General features: G+C 47.4%; 2 protein-coding genes across 2 annotated transcripts in view; one reads left to right on the forward strand and one right to left on the reverse strand.

The window, feature by feature from the left end:
- Positions 1-17,851, reverse strand: part of pitpna (phosphatidylinositol transfer protein alpha) — a 42,368-nt gene extending 24,517 nt beyond the window's left edge. The window contains exons 1-2 of the mRNA XM_062960463.1: positions 17,693-17,851; positions 5,122-5,152 (exon numbers count right to left, since the gene is read on the reverse strand). Of these exons, the coding sequence (XP_062816533.1) occupies positions 5,122-5,152; positions 17,693-17,712 (51 nt within the window). The 5' untranslated portion in view covers positions 17,713-17,851. The remainder of the gene's footprint in view (positions 1-5,121; positions 5,153-17,692) is intronic.
- Positions 17,852-17,899: 48 nt separating this feature from the next.
- Positions 17,900-21,412, forward strand: part of aspa (aspartoacylase) — a 36,709-nt gene continuing 33,196 nt past the window's right edge. The window contains exon 1 of the mRNA XM_062960460.1: positions 17,900-18,318. The gene's annotated coding sequence lies outside the window, so the exon portion shown is untranslated. The remainder of the gene's footprint in view (positions 18,319-21,412) is intronic.

Genomic DNA, 21,412 nt, shown 5'->3' on the forward strand with positions numbered 1-21,412 from the left:
TTGCTTTGAGCCTATGGGTACAGGCTTTGGGCCTATGCGCTCGGGCCTGACGGAATCTGCTGCAGACTCTGCGGCCAAGCACTGAGTAAGGAGTGCTCCTTGCTCTTCGCTGGGCTGCAAGTCCTGGCACCCCAGTTGCTTTGAGCCTATGGGTACAGGCTTTGGGCCTATGCACCCAAAGACTGCAGCCAAGCACTGAGTAAGGAGTGCTCCTTGCTCTGCGCTGGGCTGCAGGTGCTGGCACCCCAGTTGCTTTGAGTCTATGGGTACAGGCTTTGTGTCTATGCGCCCAAAGACTCTGCAGCCAAGCACTAAGGAGTGCTCCTTGCTCTGCGCTGGGCTGCAGGTCCTGGAACCCTAGTTGCTTTGAGCCTATGGGTACAGGCTTTGTGTCTATGCGCCCAAAGACTCTGCAGCCAAGCACTGAGTAAGGAGTGCTCCTTGCTCTGCGCTGGGCTGCAGGTCCTGGCACCCCAGTTGCTTTGAGCCTATGGGTACAGGCTTTGTGTCTATGCGCCCAAAGACTCTGCAGCCAAGCACTAAGGAGTGCTCCTTGCTCTGTGCTGGGCTGCAGGTCCTGGCACCCCAGTTGCTTTGAGCCTATGGGTACAGGCTTTGTGTCTATGCGCCCAAAGACTCTGCAGCCAAGCACTGAGTAAGGAGTGCTCCTTGCTCTGCGCTGGGCTGCAGGTCCTGGCACCCCAATTGCTTTGAGCCTATGGATACAGGCTTTGGGCCTATGCGCCCAGGCCTGACGGAATCTGCTGCAGACTCTCCAGCCAAGCACTGAGTAAGGAGTGCTCCTTGCTCTGAGCTGGGCTGCAGGTCCTGGCACCCCAGTTGCTTTGAGCCTATGGATACAGGCTTTGGGCCTATGTGCCCGGGCCTGACCGAATCTGCTGCAGACTCTCCAGCCAAGCACTGAGTAAGGAGTGCTCCTTGCTCTGCGCTGGGCTGCAGGTCCTGGCACCCCAGTTGCTTTGAGCCTATGGGTACAGGCTTTGGGCCTATGCACCCAAAGACTCTGCAGCCAAGCACTGAGTAAGGAGTGCTCCTTGCTCTGCGCTGGGCTGCAGGTGCTGGCACCCCAGTTGCTTTGCGTCTATGGGTACAGGCTTTGTGTCTATGCGCCCAAAGACTCTGCAGCCAAGCACTAAGGAGTGCTCCTTGCTCTGCGCTGGGCTGCAGGTCCTGGCACCCCAGTTGCTTTGAGCCTATGGGTACAGGCTTTGTGTCTATGCGCCCAAAGACTCTGCAGCCAAGCACTAAGGAGTGCTCCTTGCTCTGTGCTGGGCTGCAGGTCCTGGCACCCCAGTTGCTTTGAGCCTATGGGTACAGGCTTTGTGTCTATGCGCCCAAAGACTCTGCAGCCAAGCACTAAGGAGTGCTCCTTGCTCTGCGCTGGGCTGCAGGTCCTGGCACCCTAGTTGCTTTGAGCCTATGGGTACAGGCTTTGTGTCTATGCGCCCAAAGACTCTGCAGCCAAGCACTGAGTAAGGAGTGTTCCTTGCTCTGCGCTGGGCTGCAGGTCCTGGCACCCCAGTTGCTTTGAGCCTATGGGTACAGGCTTTGTGTCTATGCACCCAAAGACTCTGCAGCCAAGCACTAAGGAGTGCTCCTTGCTCTGTGCTGGGCTGCAGGTCCTGGCACCCCAGTTGCTTTGAGCCTATGGGTACAGGCTTTGTGTCTATGCGCCCAAACACTCTGCAGCCAAGCACTGAGTAAGGAGTGCTCCTTGCTCTGCGCTGGGCTGCAGGTCCTGGCACCCCAGTTGCTTTGAGCCTATGGGTACAGGCTTTGTGTCTATGCACCCAAAGACTCTGCAGCCAAGCACTAAGGAGTGCTCCTTGCTCTGTGCTGGGCTGCAGGTCCTGGCACCCCAGTTGCTTTGAGCCTATGGGTACAGGCTTTGTGTCTATGCGCCCAAAGACTCTGCAGCCAAGCACTGAGTAAGGAGTGCTCCTTGCTCTGCGCTGGGCTGCAGGTCCTGGCACCCTAGTTGCTTTGAGCCTATGGGTACAGGCTTTGTGTCTATGCGCCCAAAGACTCTGCAGCCAAGCACTAAGGAGTGCTCCTTGCTCTGCGCTGGGCTGCAGGTCCTGGCACCCTAGTTGCTTTGAGCCTATGGGTACAGGCTTTGTGTCTATGCGCCCAAAGACTCTGCAGCCAAGCACTGAGTAAGGAGTGTTCCTTGCTCTGCGCTGGGCTGCAGGTCCTGGCACCCCAGTTGCTTTGAGCCTATGGGTACAGGCTTTGTGTCTATGCGCCCAAAGACTCTGCAGCCAAGCACTAAGGAGTGCTCCTTGCTCTGCGCTGGGCTGCAGGTCCTGGCACCCTAGTTGCTTTGAGCCTATGGGTACAGGCTTTGTGTCTATGCGCCCAAAGACTCTGCAGCCAAGCACTAAGGAGTGCTCCTTGCTCTGCGCTGGGCTGCAGGTCCTGGCACCCTAGTTGCTTTGAGCCTATGGGTACAGGCTTTGTGTCTATGCGCCCAAAGACTCTGCAGCCAAGCACTGAGTAAGGAGTGTTCCTTGCTCTGCGCTGGGCTGCAGGTCCTGGCACCCCAGTTGCTTTGAGCCTATGGGTACAGGCTTTGTGTCTATGCACCCAAAGACTCTGCAGCCAAGCACTAAGGAGTGCTCCTTGCTCTGCGCTGGGCTGCAGGTCCTGGCACCCCAGTTGCTTTGAGCCTATGGGTACAGGCTTTGTGTCTATGCACCCAAAGACTCTGCAGCCAAGCACTAAGGAGTGCTCCTTGCTCTGAGCTGGGCTGCAGGTCCTGGCACCCCAGTTGCTTTGAGCCTATGGATACAGGCTTTGGGCCTATGTGCCCGGGCCTGACCGAATCTGCTGCAGACTCTCCAGCCAAGCACTGAGTAAGGAGTGCTCCTTGCTCTGCGCTGGGCTGCAGGTCCTGGCACCCCAGTTGCTTTGAGCCTATGGGTACAGGCTTTGGGCCTATGCACCCAAAGACTCTGCAGCCAAGCACTGAGTAAGGAGTGCTCCTTGCTCTGCGCTGGGCTGCAGGTGCTGGCACCCCAGTTGCTTTGCGTCTATGGGTACAGGCTTTGTGTCTATGCGCCCAAAGACTCTGCAGCCAAGCACTAAGGAGTGCTCCTTGCTCTGCGCTGGGCTGCAGGTCCTGGCACCCCAGTTGCTTTGAGCCTATGGGTACAGGCTTTGTGTCTATGCGCCCAAAGACTCTGCAGCCAAGCACTAAGGAGTGCTCCTTGCTCTGTGCTGGGCTGCAGGTCCTGGCACCCCAGTTGCTTTGAGCCTATGGGTACAGGCTTTGTGTCTATGCGCCCAAAGACTCTGCAGCCAAGCACTAAGGAGTGCTCCTTGCTCTGCGCTGGGCTGCAGGTCCTGGCACCCTAGTTGCTTTGAGCCTATGGGTACAGGCTTTGTGTCTATGCGCCCAAAGACTCTGCAGCCAAGCACTGAGTAAGGAGTGTTCCTTGCTCTGCGCTGGGCTGCAGGTCCTGGCACCCCAGTTGCTTTGAGCCTATGGGTACAGGCTTTGTGTCTATGCACCCAAAGACTCTGCAGCCAAGCACTAAGGAGTGCTCCTTGCTCTGTGCTGGGCTGCAGGTCCTGGCACCCCAGTTGCTTTGAGCCTATGGGTACAGGCTTTGTGTCTATGCGCCCAAACACTCTGCAGCCAAGCACTGAGTAAGGAGTGCTCCTTGCTCTGCGCTGGGCTGCAGGTCCTGGCACCCCAGTTGCTTTGAGCCTATGGGTACAGGCTTTGTGTCTATGCACCCAAAGACTCTGCAGCCAAGCACTAAGGAGTGCTCCTTGCTCTGCGCTGGGCTGCAGGTCCTGGCACCCCAGTTGCTTTGAGCCTATGGGTACAGGCTTTGTGTCTATGCGCCCAAACACTCTGCAGCCAAGCACTGAGTAAGGAGTGCTCCTTGCTCTGCGCTGGGCTGCAGGTCCTGGCACCCCAGTTGCTTTGAGCCTATGGGTACAGGCTTTGTGTCTATGCACCCAAAGACTCTGCAGCCAAGCACTAAGGAGTGCTCCTTGCTCTGTGCTGGGCTGCAGGTCCTGGCACCCCAGTTGCTTTGAGCCTATGGGTACAGGCTTTGTGTCTATGCGCCCAAAGACTCTGCAGCCAAGCACTAAGGAGTGCTCCTTGCTCTGCGCTGGGCTGCAGGTCCTGGCACCCTAGTTGCTTTGAGCCTATGGGTACAGGCTTTGTGTCTATGCGCCCAAAGACTCTGCAGCCAAGCACTAAGGAGTGCTCCTTGCTCTGCGCTGGGCTGCAGGTCCTGGCACCCTAGTTGCTTTGAGCCTATGGGTACAGGCTTTGTGTCTATGCGCCCAAAGACTCTGCAGCCAAGCACTGAGTAAGGAGTGTTCCTTGCTCTGCGCTGGGCTGCAGGTCCTGGCACCCCAGTTGCTTTGAGCCTATGGGTACAGGCTTTGTGTCTATGCACCCAAAGACTCTGCAGCCAAGCACTAAGGAGTGCTCCTTGCTCTGCGCTGGGCTGCAGGTCCTGGCACTTGCACCCATAGACCCGGGCGCTTTGGCCCTCCAAGCTGCAAACCGAAAGGATGCTTCGAGGGGAGCCTTGGCCAGCAGACTCTCCTCTCAGATTGGCCCCTCACTCACTCTCCTGCAGCAGGAAAACAAAGGCTGGGGGCTCCTTGTTGGTCTAGTGACAGGCAGCAAGGTCAAAGCAGACCTCGTGTAAAAAAGACAGGGAGGCGCAGAGGAACCTGCACTGTTTGCCCCAAAGGAGGGAAAGCAAGGAGCGGCTTTTTCGGTCATGGAGAGACATGGAGAAGAGAGACTGTTTACTCCCATCAGCAGTTTGTTCCTTGCCATTGAAAGTGAGAAGGAAGACGGAAGGCAGCTACGAGGGAGCTGGGGAAAGGCCGCAAAGCGAGCCCATGACCTTGACAGCAGAGGACAGTCGGCCAGAAGATGCCTGGGAGCATGGCGACAGGACGGGGCTGGCATATGTGGCATCTGCGGAAGAGGGACTGAAAACCCAACGAGACTGCTTCGTCGGCCTGGATGGGAGAGGGAACGGGCTCCTGGGCTCGATGGGCACAACTCTAAGCAGGGTGTTGGGTAAAAAAGGCCCCGGGAGTAAAGGAACGAGGACTTACCTCCTCCACCGAAACAGGCAAAAGCACCCGGCTGCAAGAGAAGAGAAAAAAAGGGTCAGTGGGGCCCATCTGTGGGGTCTCTTGGCAAAGAAGGGTGTCTGCCCACAGCCCCAAGGGGTGACTGTGTGTGTACACTGTTACCTCACTTATCGCGGGGGTTACGTTCCACAATAAGTGAAAATCCGCGAAGTAGGGACACTATATTTATTTTAATATTTACACTTTGTTTTAGCAGTTACAATACACAGTACACCGGCAGAGAAGAAGAATGGAAGCGAAATAACCCTTTTTAAATTTCCAACGCTTCCCTACCCTCTCCCTTTATTTCTCCCTTTCCCCCCTTCCAAAACCCTTTGCACAACGCCCAAACCCACAAAACAGCAAAACTACAGCGATTAAAAAACCCATGAAACAGCAAAAATACAGCGATTAAAAAACCCATGAAACAGCGAAAATGCCGCGATAAAAAACCCGCGAAATGGCGAAAATGCCGCGATAAAAAACTCACGAAACAGCGAAATGTCGTGATAAAAAACCCACAAAAGAGTGAAAATGCTGCGATAAAAAACCTGCAAAATGGTGAAAATGCCTCGATAAAAACCCGCGAAATGACGAAAATGCCTCGATAAAAGCCCGCGAAACAGTGAAAATGCCACAATAAAAACCCCGTGAAACAGCTTATTTATTTTGTGTCAAAAGCATCGCATAACAAACGAGTCCAAAAGTGATAAAATAAAGGAATCACAAACAGCTAAATAGTTTTAGACCAAAAGTGGGCAACAGCGACCGCATTGTCCGTAGCTTTAAACAACTCCTCCGTGCATGAGGCAGGGCTAAAATACTTCGATAAAAAACCTGCAAAACAGAAAATACTGCAATGAAAAACCCACAAAACAGCGAAAATACCATGGTAAAAAACCACGAAAATACTGCAATGAAAAACCCGCGAAACAGCAAAAATACTGCAATGAAAAACCCACGAAACAGCAAAAATACTGCAATGAAAAACCCACGAAACAGCAAAAATACTGCAATAAAAAACCCGCAAAACAGCGAAAATACCGCAATGAAAAACCCGTGAAACAGCGAAAATACTGCAATGAAAATCTCACAAAACAGCGAAAATACCGCGATAAAAAAACCCACAAAACACCGAGGCCACGAAAAGCGAAGGAATACTGTACGTTCATATTGATGTATCTTCAATTCTGTATTTGTATACAGTAGAGTCTCACTTATCCAACACTCACTTATCCAACATTCTGGATTATCCAACACATTTTTGTAGTCAATGTTTTCAATATATCGTGATATTTTGGTGCTAAATTTATAAATACAGTAATTACTACATAGCATTACTGCGTATTGAACTACTTTTTCTGCCAAATTTGTTGTCTAACATGATGTTTTGGTGCTTCATTTGTCAAATCATAACCTAATTTGATGTTTAATAGGCTTTTCCTTAATCCCTCCTTATTATCCAACATATTCACTTATCCAACATTCTGCCGGCCCGTTTATGTTGGATAAGTGAGACTCTACTGTATTTTAATTTGTATGCTAATGCTTTCACCTTTGAGTCTCCTTTGGGAGAGATAAAGCAGGGTAGGAACAAATATTATAATAGTAAATAATAATAATATCTGAGTCGGGTTCCCCACCTGACCTCCCCCTGACCCCGTGCTCTTGGCCTACATCCGAGAGCAACTCCTCTCCCGAGGATCCGCAACGGCTGCTCTCTCACACAAAATGGGAAAAGAGAGCTTGGCACGAAAACGTAGGCGAGAAAAGACCGGTGCAGATATCGCCTCCAAGAGAGGAACAGCTTCAAGGAGAAATCCCACTGGCAAAGCTGACCGGTTGAAACCGTACTGATGACACGCAACAGAAAACAGATCCAGAGCGACCAATACATGTCTTGGACCGGCAGAGCCGGCCCTAGGTATTTTTCAAGTGTAGGCGAACAGAATTTTGGTCCCCCCCCCCCCCCCAACCAATCACTGAAAAATAAAAGCGTTGGATAAGCTAAAATGTTTGATAATGAGGGATTAAGGAAAAGCCTATTAAACATCAAATTACATTAAGATTTTACAAATTAAGCACTAAAACATCATGTTTTATAACAAATCAACAGAAAAAGCAGTTCAATACCTTGTGGAGGCAGGCCGCAGGAGACAGGAGTTGCCTCGATGGCGCCCCCCAACAAGATGGCGCCACAGGCAACTGCCTAGTTGGCCTGGTGGTTGAACCGCCTCTGTGGACCGGCTTCCCTCATAGGTCACAGCAGAAGGGCAGACTCTCCGTGGGACCCATGGGGCAACACCAGGCATAGGCAAACTTGGGTTTTGGACTTCAACTCCCACAATTCCTAACAGCCTGGGTTACACTCGGGTTACGAGGCACATGGGAGACGTCCAGTGCATCGACTCCAGCATCCTTGCCAGGGCCTAAATTTATTCACTATATTTATATACCGCCTTTCTCACCCCAGGGAGGCGGTTTACAACATATTAGTGGCAAAAATTCAATACATATACAGTAGTCTCACTTATCCAAGCTAAACGGGCCGGCAGAAGCTTGGATAAGCGAATATCTTGGATAATAAGGAGGGATTAAGGAAAAGCCAATTAAACATCAAATTAGGTTATGATTTGACAAATGAAGCACCAAAACATCATGTTATACAACAAACTAGCTGTGCCCGGCCACGCGTTGCTTTGGCAAAGTGGTGGTGGTATTGGTTAAAAATTGTGTAATTTTTATTTGACGTTATTTGTATTTTTTTTTATAAATTTTATTGTAAGTTATCTTTTTATTATATTTTATTATTTTCTTGTATTATTTTTAGTTATTTTCTGTTATAGTATTTTATTGTATTAATTTTTTAGTGTTTTTAATTTTTTTTAGTGTTTTTTATTAGTTTTTATTGGGTTGCTAGGAGACCAAGTTGGAGGAGGTTAGCCTTCTAACTGGCAGCAGTTGGATAAAAGCAATTATTCCTCTCTCTCTAATTAGGACTTTATTTTTCTTTTCTTTTTGTTGTATCAACCTAGAGGCGTGGATGATGGGTTGTGTTGTCAAATTTAGAGGTTGGGGGGCCTGTAGTTTTGTTGTTTTGTGGGTCGCCGTGACGCCATCACTCTTTTATATATATAGATTTGCCAGAAAAAGTAGTTCAATACGCAGTAATGTTATGTTGTAATTACTGTATTTACGAATTTAGCACCGAAATATCACGATATATATAAATACAGTAGAGTCTCACTTATCCAACACTCGCTTATCCAACGTTCTGGATTATCCAACACATTTTTGTAGTCAATGTTTTCAATAAATCGTGATATTTTGGTGCTAAATTCATAAATACAGTAATTACTACATAGCATTACTGCGTATTGAACTACTTTTTCTGCCAAATTTGTTGTCTAACATGATGTTTTGGTGCTTCATTTGTCAAATCATAACCTAATTTGATGTTTAATAGGCTTTTCCTTAATGCCTCCTTATTATCCAGCATATTCGCTTATCCAACATTCTACCGGCCCGTTTATGTTGGATAAGTGAGACTCTACTGTATATAGAAAACACTGACTACAAAAATGGCTTGGATTATCCAGAGGCTTGAATAAGCGAGGCTTGGACAAGTGAGACTCTACTGTAATAGAAAAAAAAATCATAATAACTAGACACTAACATATAACTCTAAATTAAAATAATGCAGTCATGCCAGCCACATGACCTTGGAGGTGTCTACGGACAACGCCGGCTCTTCGGCTTATTTATTTATTTATTTACAGCATTTATATTCCGCCCTTCTTTCTCACCCCGAAGGGGACTCAGGGCGGATCACATTACACATATAGGCAAACATTCAATGCCTTTTAACATAGAACAAAGACAAGACAAAAATAGGCTCCGAGCGGGCCTCGAACTCATGACCTCCTGGTCAGAGTGATTCATTACAGCTGGTTGCAGCTGGCTTGCTCTCCAGCCTGCGCCACTTAGAAATGGAGAACCCCCAGAGTCAGACATGACTGGACTTAACGTCAGGGGAAAACCTTTACCTTTACGTAAACACTAAGACAAAGCATTAAAACATCCTAATATAAATACTAAACTTGCCGAGCAGCCACCACTGAGAAGGCCCCGTCTCTTGGGACCGAGAGCAGGGCCTCCCCTGACGAGATTGTCTGTGATGGTTCATAGAGAGAGATAAGTTCAGATAGGTAAGCTGTGCCGAACCTGTTTAGGGCAGTGGCTCTCAATCCAGTGATGGCCAACCTATGACACACATGCCAGCACTGGCACGCCTAGCCATTTTTGCTGACACACTGCCTCATGCAGATTGATTGGATGACTAATGTCTCTTGTGGCCAAATTTGGTGTGATTTGGTCCAGTGGTTTTGTTGTTTACTCCATGGGAATTATGCACATTACATTTATATATATATACTAGCTGTGCCCGGCCACGCGTTGCTGTGGCAAAGTGGTGGTGGTATTGGTTAAAAAAATTTGTGTAATTTTTATTTGACGTTATTTGCAAATTTTTTATTAATTTTATTGTTATATTTTTATTTATTATATTTTATTATTTTCTTGTATTATTTTTTAGTTATTTTCTGTTATTATAGTATTTTATTGTATTAATTTTTAGTGTTTTTTATTATTTTTTATTGGGTTGCTAGGAGACCAAGTTGGAGGAGCTTAGCCTTCTAACTGGCAGCAATTGGATAAAAGCAATTATTCCTCTCTCTCTAATGAGGACTTTATTTTTCTTTTCTTTTTTTTGTATCAACCTAGAGGCGTGGATGATGAGTTGTGCTGTCAAATTCCGAGGTTGGGGGGCCTGTAGTTTTGTTGTTTTGTGGGTCGCCGTGATGCCATCACTCTTTTATATATATAGATATATACTAGCTGTGCCCGGCCACACGTTGCTGTGGCTTTTTTTAGGTGGTTCCGAGTCTTAGAGGGGGGGGAATCCTTTGTTGGGAGGTGTCAGGTGGCCCTGATTGTTTCCTGGATGGAATTCCTTTGTTTTCAGAGTGTTGCTCTTTATTTTGTGTTTTGAGATGAGAGAGTGATGAGTACCGAATGGGTTTGGACCTTCAAAGAGTGGGTGTTTCCCTGTTTGAGGGGGAGGGATCCTTTGGTGAGCGTAAGAACGTAAAATGAGACGTGGATGAGGGGTTGTGTTGTCAATTTTCTAGGTTGGGGGGCCTTTAGTTTTGTTGTTTTGCCCGGTGGAGCGACACCATTATCCTTTTATATATATAGACTAGCTGTGCCCGGCCACGAATTGCTGTGGCGAAGTCTGGTGGTATGGGAAATAAAGTATTGAGGAATTGGTGGTAGTTAAGGTCAAGGGTCAAGGTTTTCCCCTGACATTAAGTCCATTATAAATGGGTTATATAGCTGTGTGGAAGGGCCTTGAGTCTACACTGCCATATAATCCAGTTCAAATCAGATAATCTGTATTTTATAGGCAGTGTGCAAGAGGCCTAAGTGAGGCCTAACTCTGCCTGTCCCCTGGGCTGAGTGGGTTGTTAGGAGACCAAGTGGGCGGAGTTTAGCCTTCTAACTGGCAGCAATTGGATAAAAACAATTATTCCTCTCCCTCTAATTAGGACTTTATTTTTGTTTTCTTTTTGTTGTATGAACGTAGAGGCATGGATGATGGGTTGTGCTGCCAAGTTTAGTGTTTCTGGGATGTGTAGTTTTGTTGTTTTGTCCTAGGCCGAAATTTCATTACCCTTTTATATACAGTAGAGTCTCACTTATCCAACATTCACTTATCCAACGTTCTGGATTATCCAACGCATTTTTGGAGTCAAGGTTTTCAATATATCGTGATATTTTGGTGCTAAATTCATAAATACAGTAATTACTACATAGCATTACTGCGTATTGAACTACTTTTTCTGCCAAATTTGTTGTATAACATGATGTTTTGGTGCTTCATTTGTAAAATCATAACCTAATTTGATGTTTAATAGGCTTTTCCTTAATGCCTCCTTATTATCCAACATATTTGCTTATCCAACATTCTGCCGGCCCGTTTATGTTGGATAAGTGAGACTCTACTGTATATAGATATATATAAATTCTATTATTATTCTATTATTCTATTATTCTATTATTATTGTAGTATATTATTATATTATTACTACAGTAGAGTCTCACTTATCCAACACTTATCCAACGTTCTGGATTATCCAACACATTTTTGGAGTCAATGTTTTCAATACATCGTGATATTTTGGTGCCAAGTTCGTAAATACAGTAATTTCTACATAGCATTACTGTGTATTGAACTACTTTTTCTGCCAAATTTGTTGTCTAACATGATGTTTTGGTGCTTTATTTGTAAAATCATAACCTAATTTGATGTTTAATAGGCTTTTCCTTAATGCCTCCTTATTATCCAACATATTTATTTATTTATTTACAGCATTTATATTCTGCCCTTCTTACCTCGAAGGGGACTCAGGGCGGATTACATTACACATATAGGCAAACATTCAATGCCTTTTAACATAGAACAAAGACAAGACAAACATAGGCTCCGAGTGGGCCTCGAACTCATGACCTCCTGGTCAGAGTGATTCATTGCAGTGATTCATTGCAGCTACTCTCCAGCCTGCGCCACAGCCCGAGCCCTTAGGCCCCTTAGTTCACTTCACTTTATTTCTTAATTAGTCGCTTTTATTCGCTAATCCAACATTCTGCCGGCCCGTTTATGTTGGATGAGACTCTACTGTATTATATTATTATTATATTATTCATTATTCATGACTACATTGAAACTACAATAGAGAGAAATCAGCGTGGAAACTGCAAGAGGGACCATAGATTGTTGTACATGGAAATAATGGTAGTAAATAGTTTTTGATTTATTAAATACAGTTATATATTACCGTTATAGATTTTTGTTATTTAAACTATATATATTGTGAAATTATCATTTTTTTTCCTCAAAGTGATGCTAGGTTTTTTGGTGAATTTTGACACACCAAGCGCAAAAGGTTGCCCATCATTGTTCTCAATCTATGGGTCCCCAGGTGTTTTGGCCTACAACTCCCAGAAATCCCAGGTGTTGGAGGATAAAACATCTGGGGACCCACAGGTTGAGAACCAATGGTTTAGAACAGGGGTCCCCAAACTTTTTAAACAGGGGGCCAGTTCACGATCCTTTGGACTGTTGGAGGGCCGGACTATAGTTGGCCACCGAGCAATAATTAATAAATAAATAAATAAATAAATAAGGATTGGAAGAGATCCCTTGAGCCATTGAGTCTAATCCCCTTCTGCCTTAGTGCACAAAAGGAATAAGCAAAGCACCCCTGACAGATGGCCTCCCAGCCTCAAAGTTAATAATAATAATAATAATAATAATAATAATAATAATAGACCCCTGTGCCATTGAGTCCAATCCCCTTCTGCCTTTATGCACTGAAAGAACAAGCAAAGCACCCCTGACGGATGGCCTCCCAGCCTCAATGTCAATAACAATAATAATAATAATAACTGCAAAAGGCCACCCTACTGGGATCTGCGCGCATCATCCGAAAATATATCACACAGTCCTAGACCCTTGGGAAGTGTTTGACTTGTGATTTTGTGAAACGAAATCCAGCATATCTACATTGTTTGCTTTGTCATACAATAAAATAATAATAATAATAATAATAATAATAATAATAATAATAATAGACCCTTGGGCCATTGAGTCCAACCCCCTTCTGCCTTTGTGCACTGAAAGAACAAGCAAAGCACCCCTGACAGATGGCCTCCCAGCCTCAATGTTAATAATAACAACAACAACAACAACAACAACAATAGACCCTTGGGCCATTGAGTCCAACCCCCTTCTGCCTTTGTGCACTGAAAGAACAAGCAAAGCACCCCTGACAGATGGCCTCCCAGCCTCAATGTTAACAACAACAACAACAACAACAACAACAACAACAACAATAGACCCTTGGGCCATTGAGTCCAACCCCCTTCTGCCTTTGTGCACTGAAAGAACAAGCAAAGCACCCCTGACAGATGGCCTCCCAGCCTCAATGTTAATAATAACAACAACAACAACAACAACAACAATAGACCCTTGGGCCATTGAGTCCAACCCCCTTCTGCCTTTGTGCACTGAAAGAACAAGCAAAGCACCCCTGACAGATGGCCTCCCAGCCTCAATGTTAACAACAACAACAACAACAACAACAACAACAACAACAACAATAGACCCTTGGGCCATTGAGTCCAACCCCCTTCTGCCTTTGTGCACTGAAAGAACAAGCAAAGCACCCCTGACAGATGGCCTCCCAGCCTCAATGTTAACAACAACAACAACAACAACAACAACAACAACAATAGACCCTTGGGCCATTGAGTCCAACCCCCTTCTGCCTTTGTGCACTGAAAGAACAAGCAAAGCACCCCTGACAGATGGCCTCCCAGCCTCAATGTTAATAATAACAACAACAACAACAACAACAATAGACCCTTGGGCCATTGAGTCCAACCCCCTTCTGCCTCTGTGCACCAAAAGCACAAGCAAAGAACCCCTGACAGATGGCCTCCCAGCCTCAATATTAATATTAATAATAAGGGTTGTAAGAGAAGAAGAGACCCCTTGGGTCATTTAGCCCAACCCCCTTCTGCCCTTGTGCCGTGGGGGCCGGATTAATGGCTTCGATGGGCCGCATCCGGCCCTGGTTTAGAACTTTGAATGGTGCTTGGTGGCAGACTGGCAGCCAGTGGAGCTGGTGTAACAGGACGGCAAGGGCCCAGTACTGGCCACAGAGACACTGGGAGACCCGTTTAGCGGGACACACTTGCCCTTTGGAATGAAACAACATGCAGAAGAACGGCCGCAGGGCGGCTCCAGGTACGAAATGCGGGAGCCAAATAGACCTTTCCTGACGTAACGGGCCAAGAAGGTGCCAAACAGGTAAAACTCTGCCGGGGAATCCGCCCTGGAGCAGTGGTTCTCAACCAGATGTTTTGACCTCCAACTCCCAGAAGGTGGTAAACTGGCTTGGTTGAGAACCACCGCCCTAGAGCGTTGGGTCAAAGGTCCTCGAGGAGAGGCAGAGAAAGGCGGGCTGGACTCTGAGCCCAATGCCTTGGAGCAGGAGTCCTCAAACTATGGCCCATGGGCCACATGCGGCCCCCCAAAACCATATATCCGGCCCTTGCAGTGGCTCCCTTCTCCCTCGCCCCAGAGTTTTGGGTCCAGTCATGGAGGGTCTCTACGTTATGACCTACAGACCCATTAGAGTGGACTACAACTCCCACCATCCTCTCTGCCCGAGCCCCAGAGTTTTGGGTCCAGTCATGGAGGGTCTCTACGTTATGGCCTACAGACCCATTAGAGTGGACTACAACTCCCACCATCCTCTCTGCCCAAGCCCCAGAGTTTTGGGTCCAGTCATGGAGGGTCTCTACGTTGTGACCTACAGACCCATTAGACTGGACTGCAACTCCCACCATCCTCTCTGCCCAAGCCCCAGAGTTTTGGGTCCAGTCATGGAGGGTCTCTACGTTGTGACCTACAGACCCATTAGACTGGACTGCAACTCCCACCATCCTCTCTGCCCAAGCCCCAGAGTTTTGGGTCCAGTCATGGAGGGTCTCTACGTTATGACCTACAGACCCATTAGAGTGGACTACAACTCCCACCATCCTCTCTGCCCAAGCCCCAGAGTTTTGGGTCCAGTCATGGAGGGTCTCTATCTTATCACCCAAGGGTGGTTTTACCTACAGACCCAGTTCTCCCCCATTAGACTGGACTGCAACTCCCACCATCCTCTCTGCCCAAGCCCCAGAGTTTTGGGTCCAGTCATGGAGGGTCTCTATCTTATCACCCAAGGGTGGTTTTACCTACAGACCCAGTTCTCCCCCATTAGACTGGACTGCAACTCCCACCATCCTCTCTGCCCAAGCCCCAGAGTTTTGGGTCCAGTCATGGAGGGTCTCTACGTTATGACCTACAGACCCATTAGGGTGGACTACAACTCCCACCATCCTCTCTGCCCAAGCCCCAGAGTTTTGGGTCCAGTCATGGAGGGTCTCTACGTTATGACCTACAGACCCATTAGAGTGGAATACAACTCCCACCATCCTCTCTGCCCGAGCCCCAGAGTTTTGGGTCCAGTCATGGAGGGTCTCTACGTTATGGCCTACAGACCCATTAGAGTGGACTACAACTCCCACCATCCTCTCTGCCCAAGCCCCAGAGTTTTGGGTCCAGTCATGGAGGGTCTCTACGTTGTGACCTACAGACCCATTAGAGTGGACTACAACTCCCACCATCCTCTCTGCCCGAGCCCCAGAGTTTTGGGTCCAGTCATGGAGGGTCTCTACGTTGTGACCTACAGACCCATTAGAGTGGACTACAACTCCCACCATCCTCTCTGCCCAAGCCCCAGAGTTTTGGGTCCAGTCATGGAGGGTCTCTACGTTATGGCCTACAGACCCATTAGAGTGGACTACAACTCCCACCATCCTCTCTGCCCAAGCCCCAGAGTTTTGGGTCCAGTCATGAAGGGTCTCTATGTGGTCAATGGGGGTCCACCTTGGAAGGGAAAAGAGATGCCTGCTCTCTCGGCCCGTTCACTGTCCCTCAGACTGTTAGAGGCCGGACGTTAGTTGGCCACCAAGCAATAATAATAATAATAATAATAATAATAATAATAATAATAATGGGTTGGAAGCATATATATCTCGTGTGCTGTCTTATACTATGTCTTTGTGGAGGTTGGAAGAGACCCCTTGCGCCATTTGTGCGCCAAAAGCACAAGCAAAGCACCCCTGACAGATGGCCACCCAGCCTCAATGTTAATAATAATAATAGCAATAATAATAATAATAATCCTCTGCCAATGCCCCAGAATTTTAGGTCCAGCCATGACGGGTCCCTCCGTGCAATAATAATGATGATGATGATGATGATGCCACGATAAAAAGCACAAGCAAAGCATTGGAAGGTTCATGACTGGACCCAAAACTCTGGGGCTTGGGCAGAGAGGATGGTGGGAGTTGTAGTCCTCTTGCATGGGGGAGAACTGGCTCTGTAGGTGACAGGACTCAAAGCTTTGGGGCTTGGGCAGAAGATGGTGGGAGTTGTAGTCCACTCTAATGGGTCTGTAGGTCATAACATAGAGACCCTCCATGACTGGACCCAAAACTCGGGGGCTTGGGCAGAGAGGATGGTGGGAGTTGCAGTCCACTCTAATGGGTCTGTAGGTCATAACATAGAGACCCTTCGTGGCAGGACCCAAAACTCTGGGGCTTGGGCAGAGAGGATGGTGGGAGTTGTAATCCTCTCGCATGGGGGAGAACTGGGTCTGTAGGTCAAGCCACCCATGGGTGATAAGATAGAGACCCTCCATTACTAGACCCAATACTCTGAGGCATGGGCAGAGAGGATGGTGGGAGTTGTAGTCCTCTCACATGGGGGAGAACTGGGTCTGTAGGTGAAGCCACCCATGGGTGATAACATAGAGACCCTCCATGACTGGACCCAAAACTCTGGGGCTTGGGCAGAGAGGATGGTGGGAGTTGTAGTCCACTCTAATGGGTCTGTGGGTCATAACATAGAGACCCTCCATGACTGGACCCAAATCTCTGGGGCTTGGTGGGAGTTGCAGTCCACTCTAATGGGTCTGTAGGTCATAACATAGAGACCCTTCGTGGCTGGACCCAAAACTCTGGGGCTTGGGCAGAGGATGGTGGGAGTTGCAGTCCACTCTAATGGGGGAGAACTGGGTCTGTAGGTGAAGCCACCCATGGGGAGCTCTGGCAGAGGGGATAGTGGGAGTTGTAGTCCACTCTAATGGGGAGAACTGGGTCTGTAGGTGAAGCCACCCATGGGTGATAACATAGAGACCCTCCATGACTGGACCCAAAACTCTGGGGCTTGGGCAGGGAGGATGGTGGGAGTTGTATTCCACTCCAATGGGTCTGTGGGTCATAACATAAGAGACCCTCCATGACTGGACCCAAATCTCTGGGGCTTGGTGGGAGTTGCAGTCCACTCTAATGGGTCTGTGGGTCATAACATAGAGACCCTCCATGACTGGACCCAAATCTCTGGGGCTTGGGCAGAGAAGATGGTGGGAGTTGTAGTCCTCTCACATGGGGGAGAACTGGGTCTGTAGGTGATGCCACCCATGGGTAGCTCTGGCAGAGGGGATAGTGGGAGTTGTAGTCCACTCTAATGGGGAGAACTGGGTCTGTAGGTGAAGCCACCCATGGGTGATAACATAGAGACCCTCCATGACTGGACCCAAAACTCTGGGGCTTGGGCAGGGAGGATGGTGGGAGTTGTAGTCCACTCCAATGGGTCTGTAGGCCAAGGCACCCATTCCACCCAGAGAGGAGCCCTCCCTGCAGGGACTGAAAATAAACAAACCCAGAGATCATAGAAAGAGTGCCAGCGGTGGGCCTAGAGGGGGTCACCTTCCGCAGAGGGCGGAAGAGGAAGCGGAAGGGAGGCAGGGCCCATTTGAGGGTGACCCCGAGAAGGCGGAGAGCCCCCCCCCGCCCCCCTCCAGCCCCGAAGACTCACTATTCCTTGATGAGCACCATGGTGGGCCTCAAGGGCGGCCGGCTCCGTCTCCTTCCTCCTCCTTCTCCTTCTTTCCTTCTGACTGTTCCGCAAGGGAGGGGGAGGGAGGGGGGAGGACCCAGCGAGCGTTCCCTAGCAACAGCCGCTGCGTCACCGCGCCCTGACGTCACACGCGGAAGGGGGCCGGCGTGGTGGCGTCACGCCCGTGCGGAGGAGGGGGCGTGGCTAGAAAGGGAGCCAGCAAGACTCGTCCAGTCGTCTCCGACTCTTCGTGACGTCACGGACCAGGCCAGGCCAGAGCTCCCTGTCGGCCTCTCTTCCTTTTTCCATCCTTTTTCCTTCCATTTTCCCCAGCATCACGATCTTTTCCATGCTTTCCTGTCTTCTCAGGATGTCGCCAAAATACTTCAGTTTTGCCTCCAATATCCTTCCGTCCCGTTGCAGGAAGACCTCAGCAAGCAAGAGTCCAAAAGTGGCAGGCTCTTAAAAAAATTGGAACTTGAACCCATCCTAACATTGGACGAGACCAGAAGGTCCCATCAAGAATAATGAGTTGGAGGAGGCTTTGAAGCCTACTAAAAAATAATAGTACACTAATAGTACTGTATATAGAAAGATTATTATGGGTAGGCAAAATATAAGTATAGAATTATAATAGTGTATTATTGTTACTCTATTGTATTATATTATAATATTATCAATACAGTAGAGTTATGCTACTGTAGATATTATTAGCATAACATGTTAAATATACACACGTATACATATATATATATATAATATAATACTATATTATTAGCATAGCATGTTAAATATACACACACGTATACATATATATACAATATATAATACTATATTATTAGCATAACATGTTAAATATACACACACGTATACATATATATGTATAATATATAATACTATATTATTAGCATAGCATGTTAAATATACACACTTATACATATATATATATATAATATACAATACTATATTATTAGCATAGCATGTTAAATATACACACGTATACATATATATATATATAATATACAATACTATATTATTAGCATAGCATGTTAAATATACACACACGTATACATATATATATATAATATACAATACTATATTATTAGCATAGCATGTTAAATATACACACACGTTTCATAGAATCATAGAATCATAGAATAGTAGAGTTGGAAGAGACCTCATGGGCCATCCAGTCCAACCCCCTGCTAAGAAGCAGGAAATCGCATTCAAAGCACCCCCGACAGATGGCCATCCAGCCTCTGCTTAAAAGCCTCCAAAGAAGGAGCCTCCACCACGGCCCCGGGGAGAGAGTTCCACTGGTGAACAGCCCTTCTCACAGTGAGGAAGTTCTTCCTGATGTTCAGGTGGAATCTCCTTTCCTGTAGTTTGAAGCCATTGTTCCCTTGTGTCCTAGTCTGCAGGGCAGCAGAAAACAAGCTCCCTCCCTCCTCCCTATGACTTCCCTTCACGTATTTGTACATGGCTATCATGTCTCCTCTCAGCCTTCTCTTCTGCAGGCTAAACATGCCCAGCTCTTTAAGCCGCTCCTCATAGGGCTTGTTCTCCAGACCCTTGATCATTTTAGTCGCCCTCCTCTGAACGCTTTCCAGCTTGTCAACATCTCCCTTCAACTGTGGTGCCCAAAATTGGACACAGTATTCCAGGTGTGGTCTGACCAAGGCAGAATAGAGGGGGAGCAGGACTTCCCTGGATCTAGACGCTATACCCCTATTGATGCAGGACAGAATCCCATTGGCTTTTTTAGCAGCCGCATCACATTGCTGGCTCATGTTCCCCTTCCTCCCCACGAGGACTCCAAGGTCTTTTTCGCACACACTGCTGTCAAGCCAGGCATCGTCCCCCATTCTGTATCTTTGATTTCCATTTTTTCTGTGCTAATTATTATTATTATTAGCAAGTGAAGTATCTTGCATTTGTCCCTGTTGAACTTCATTTTGTTAGTTTTGGCCCATCTCTCTAGTCTGTCAAGATCGTTTTGAATTCTGCTCCTGTCTTCTGGAGTGTTAGCTATCCCTCCCAGTTTGGTGTCGTCTGCAAACTTGATGATCGTGCCTTCTAACCCTTCGTCTAAGTCGTTAATAAAGATGTTGAACAGAACCGGGCCCAGGACGGAGCCCTGCGGCACTCCACTTGTCACTTCTTTCCATGATGAAGACGACGCATTGGTGAGCACCCTTTGGGTTCGTTCGCTTAGCCAATTACAGATCCACCTAACCGTAGTTTTGTCTAGCCCACATTTTACTAGTTTGTTTGCCAGAAGGTCGTGGGGGACTTTGTCGAAGGCCTTACTGAAATCCAGGTAGGCTACATCCACGGCATTCCCTGTATCGACCCAACTCGTAACTCTGTCGAAAAAAGAGATCAGATGAGTCTGGCATGACTTGTTTTTGGTAAATCCGTGTTGACTATTAGCAATGACCGCATTTGTTTCTAAGTGTTCGCAGACCACTTCCTTAAGGATCTTTTCCAGAATTTTGCTTGGTATTGATGTGAGGCTGACCGGACGGTAATTGTTTGGGTCGTTCTTTTTTCCCTTCTTGAAGATAGGGACCACATTCGCCCTCCTCCAATCTGCTGGGACTTCTCCCGTTCTCCAAGAACTCTCGAAGATAATTGCCAGTGGTTCTGAAATAACTTCCGCTAGTTCCTTCAGTACTCTTGGGTGTAGCTGATCTGGCCCTGGGGACTTGAAGTCGTTTAGAGAGGCCAAGTGTTCCTGGACAACTTGTTTCCCTATTTGGGGTTGGATTTCCCCCAATCCTTCGTCCATTCCGTGTTGCTGAGGTTGAAGATGGCTTTCTTTTTGTGAGAAGACCGAGGCAAAGAAGGCATTAAGTAGTTCTGCCTTTTCCCTGTCCCCTGTCGCCATCACCCCATCTTCTCCTTGCAATGGCCCTATCGCCTCCTTTTTCTTCCTTTTTCTACCAACGTAAGCAAAAAAGCCTTTTTTGTTGTTTTTTATGTCCCTGGCAAGCCTGAGCTCATTTTGCGCTTTAGCCTTGCGAACCTTTTCCCTACAGGTGTTGGCTATACGTTTGAATTCTTCTTTGGTGATTTCTCCCCTTTTCCACTTCTTGTGCATGTCACTTTTGAGCTTTAGCTCAGTTAGAAGTTCTTTGGACATCCATTCTGGCTTCTTTGCACTTGTCTTATTTTTCTTCTTTGTTGGCACTGTTTGCATTTGCGCCTTGAGTATTTCACTTTTCAAAAACTCCCATCCATCCTTAACTCCCTTGTTTTTTAATATCGGCGTCCATGGAATGCCGCTCAGTAATTCCTTCATTTTTTGGAAGTCAGCTCTCTTAAAGTCCAGAATGCGTGTTTGACTTGTCTTAGTTTCAGCATTCCTTTGTATTGCAAACTGCAGGAGCACATGGTCACTTGCCCCTAAGGATCCAACCACTTCAACTGTATTGATCAGGTCTTCCACATTTGTTAAGATTAGATCAAGAGTTGCTGATCCCCTTGTTGCCTCTTCTACCTTCTGGACCATAAAATTATCTGCAAGGCAAGTGAGGAATTTGTTGGACTTTGTACTCTTGGCTGAGTTTGTTTTCCAGCAGATATCGGGATAATTGAAATCGCCCATGACTACTATATCTCTTCTTTGTGCCTGTTTGGTCAGCTGTTGACAGAAGGCTTCATCAAGTCCTCATCCTGACTCGGAGGTCTGTAGTA

This window comes from Anolis carolinensis, unplaced genomic scaffold (assembly GCF_035594765.1).
Source record: "Anolis carolinensis isolate JA03-04 unplaced genomic scaffold, rAnoCar3.1.pri scaffold_7, whole genome shotgun sequence".
Lineage (NCBI taxonomy): Eukaryota > Metazoa > Chordata > Lepidosauria > Squamata > Dactyloidae > Anolis > Anolis carolinensis.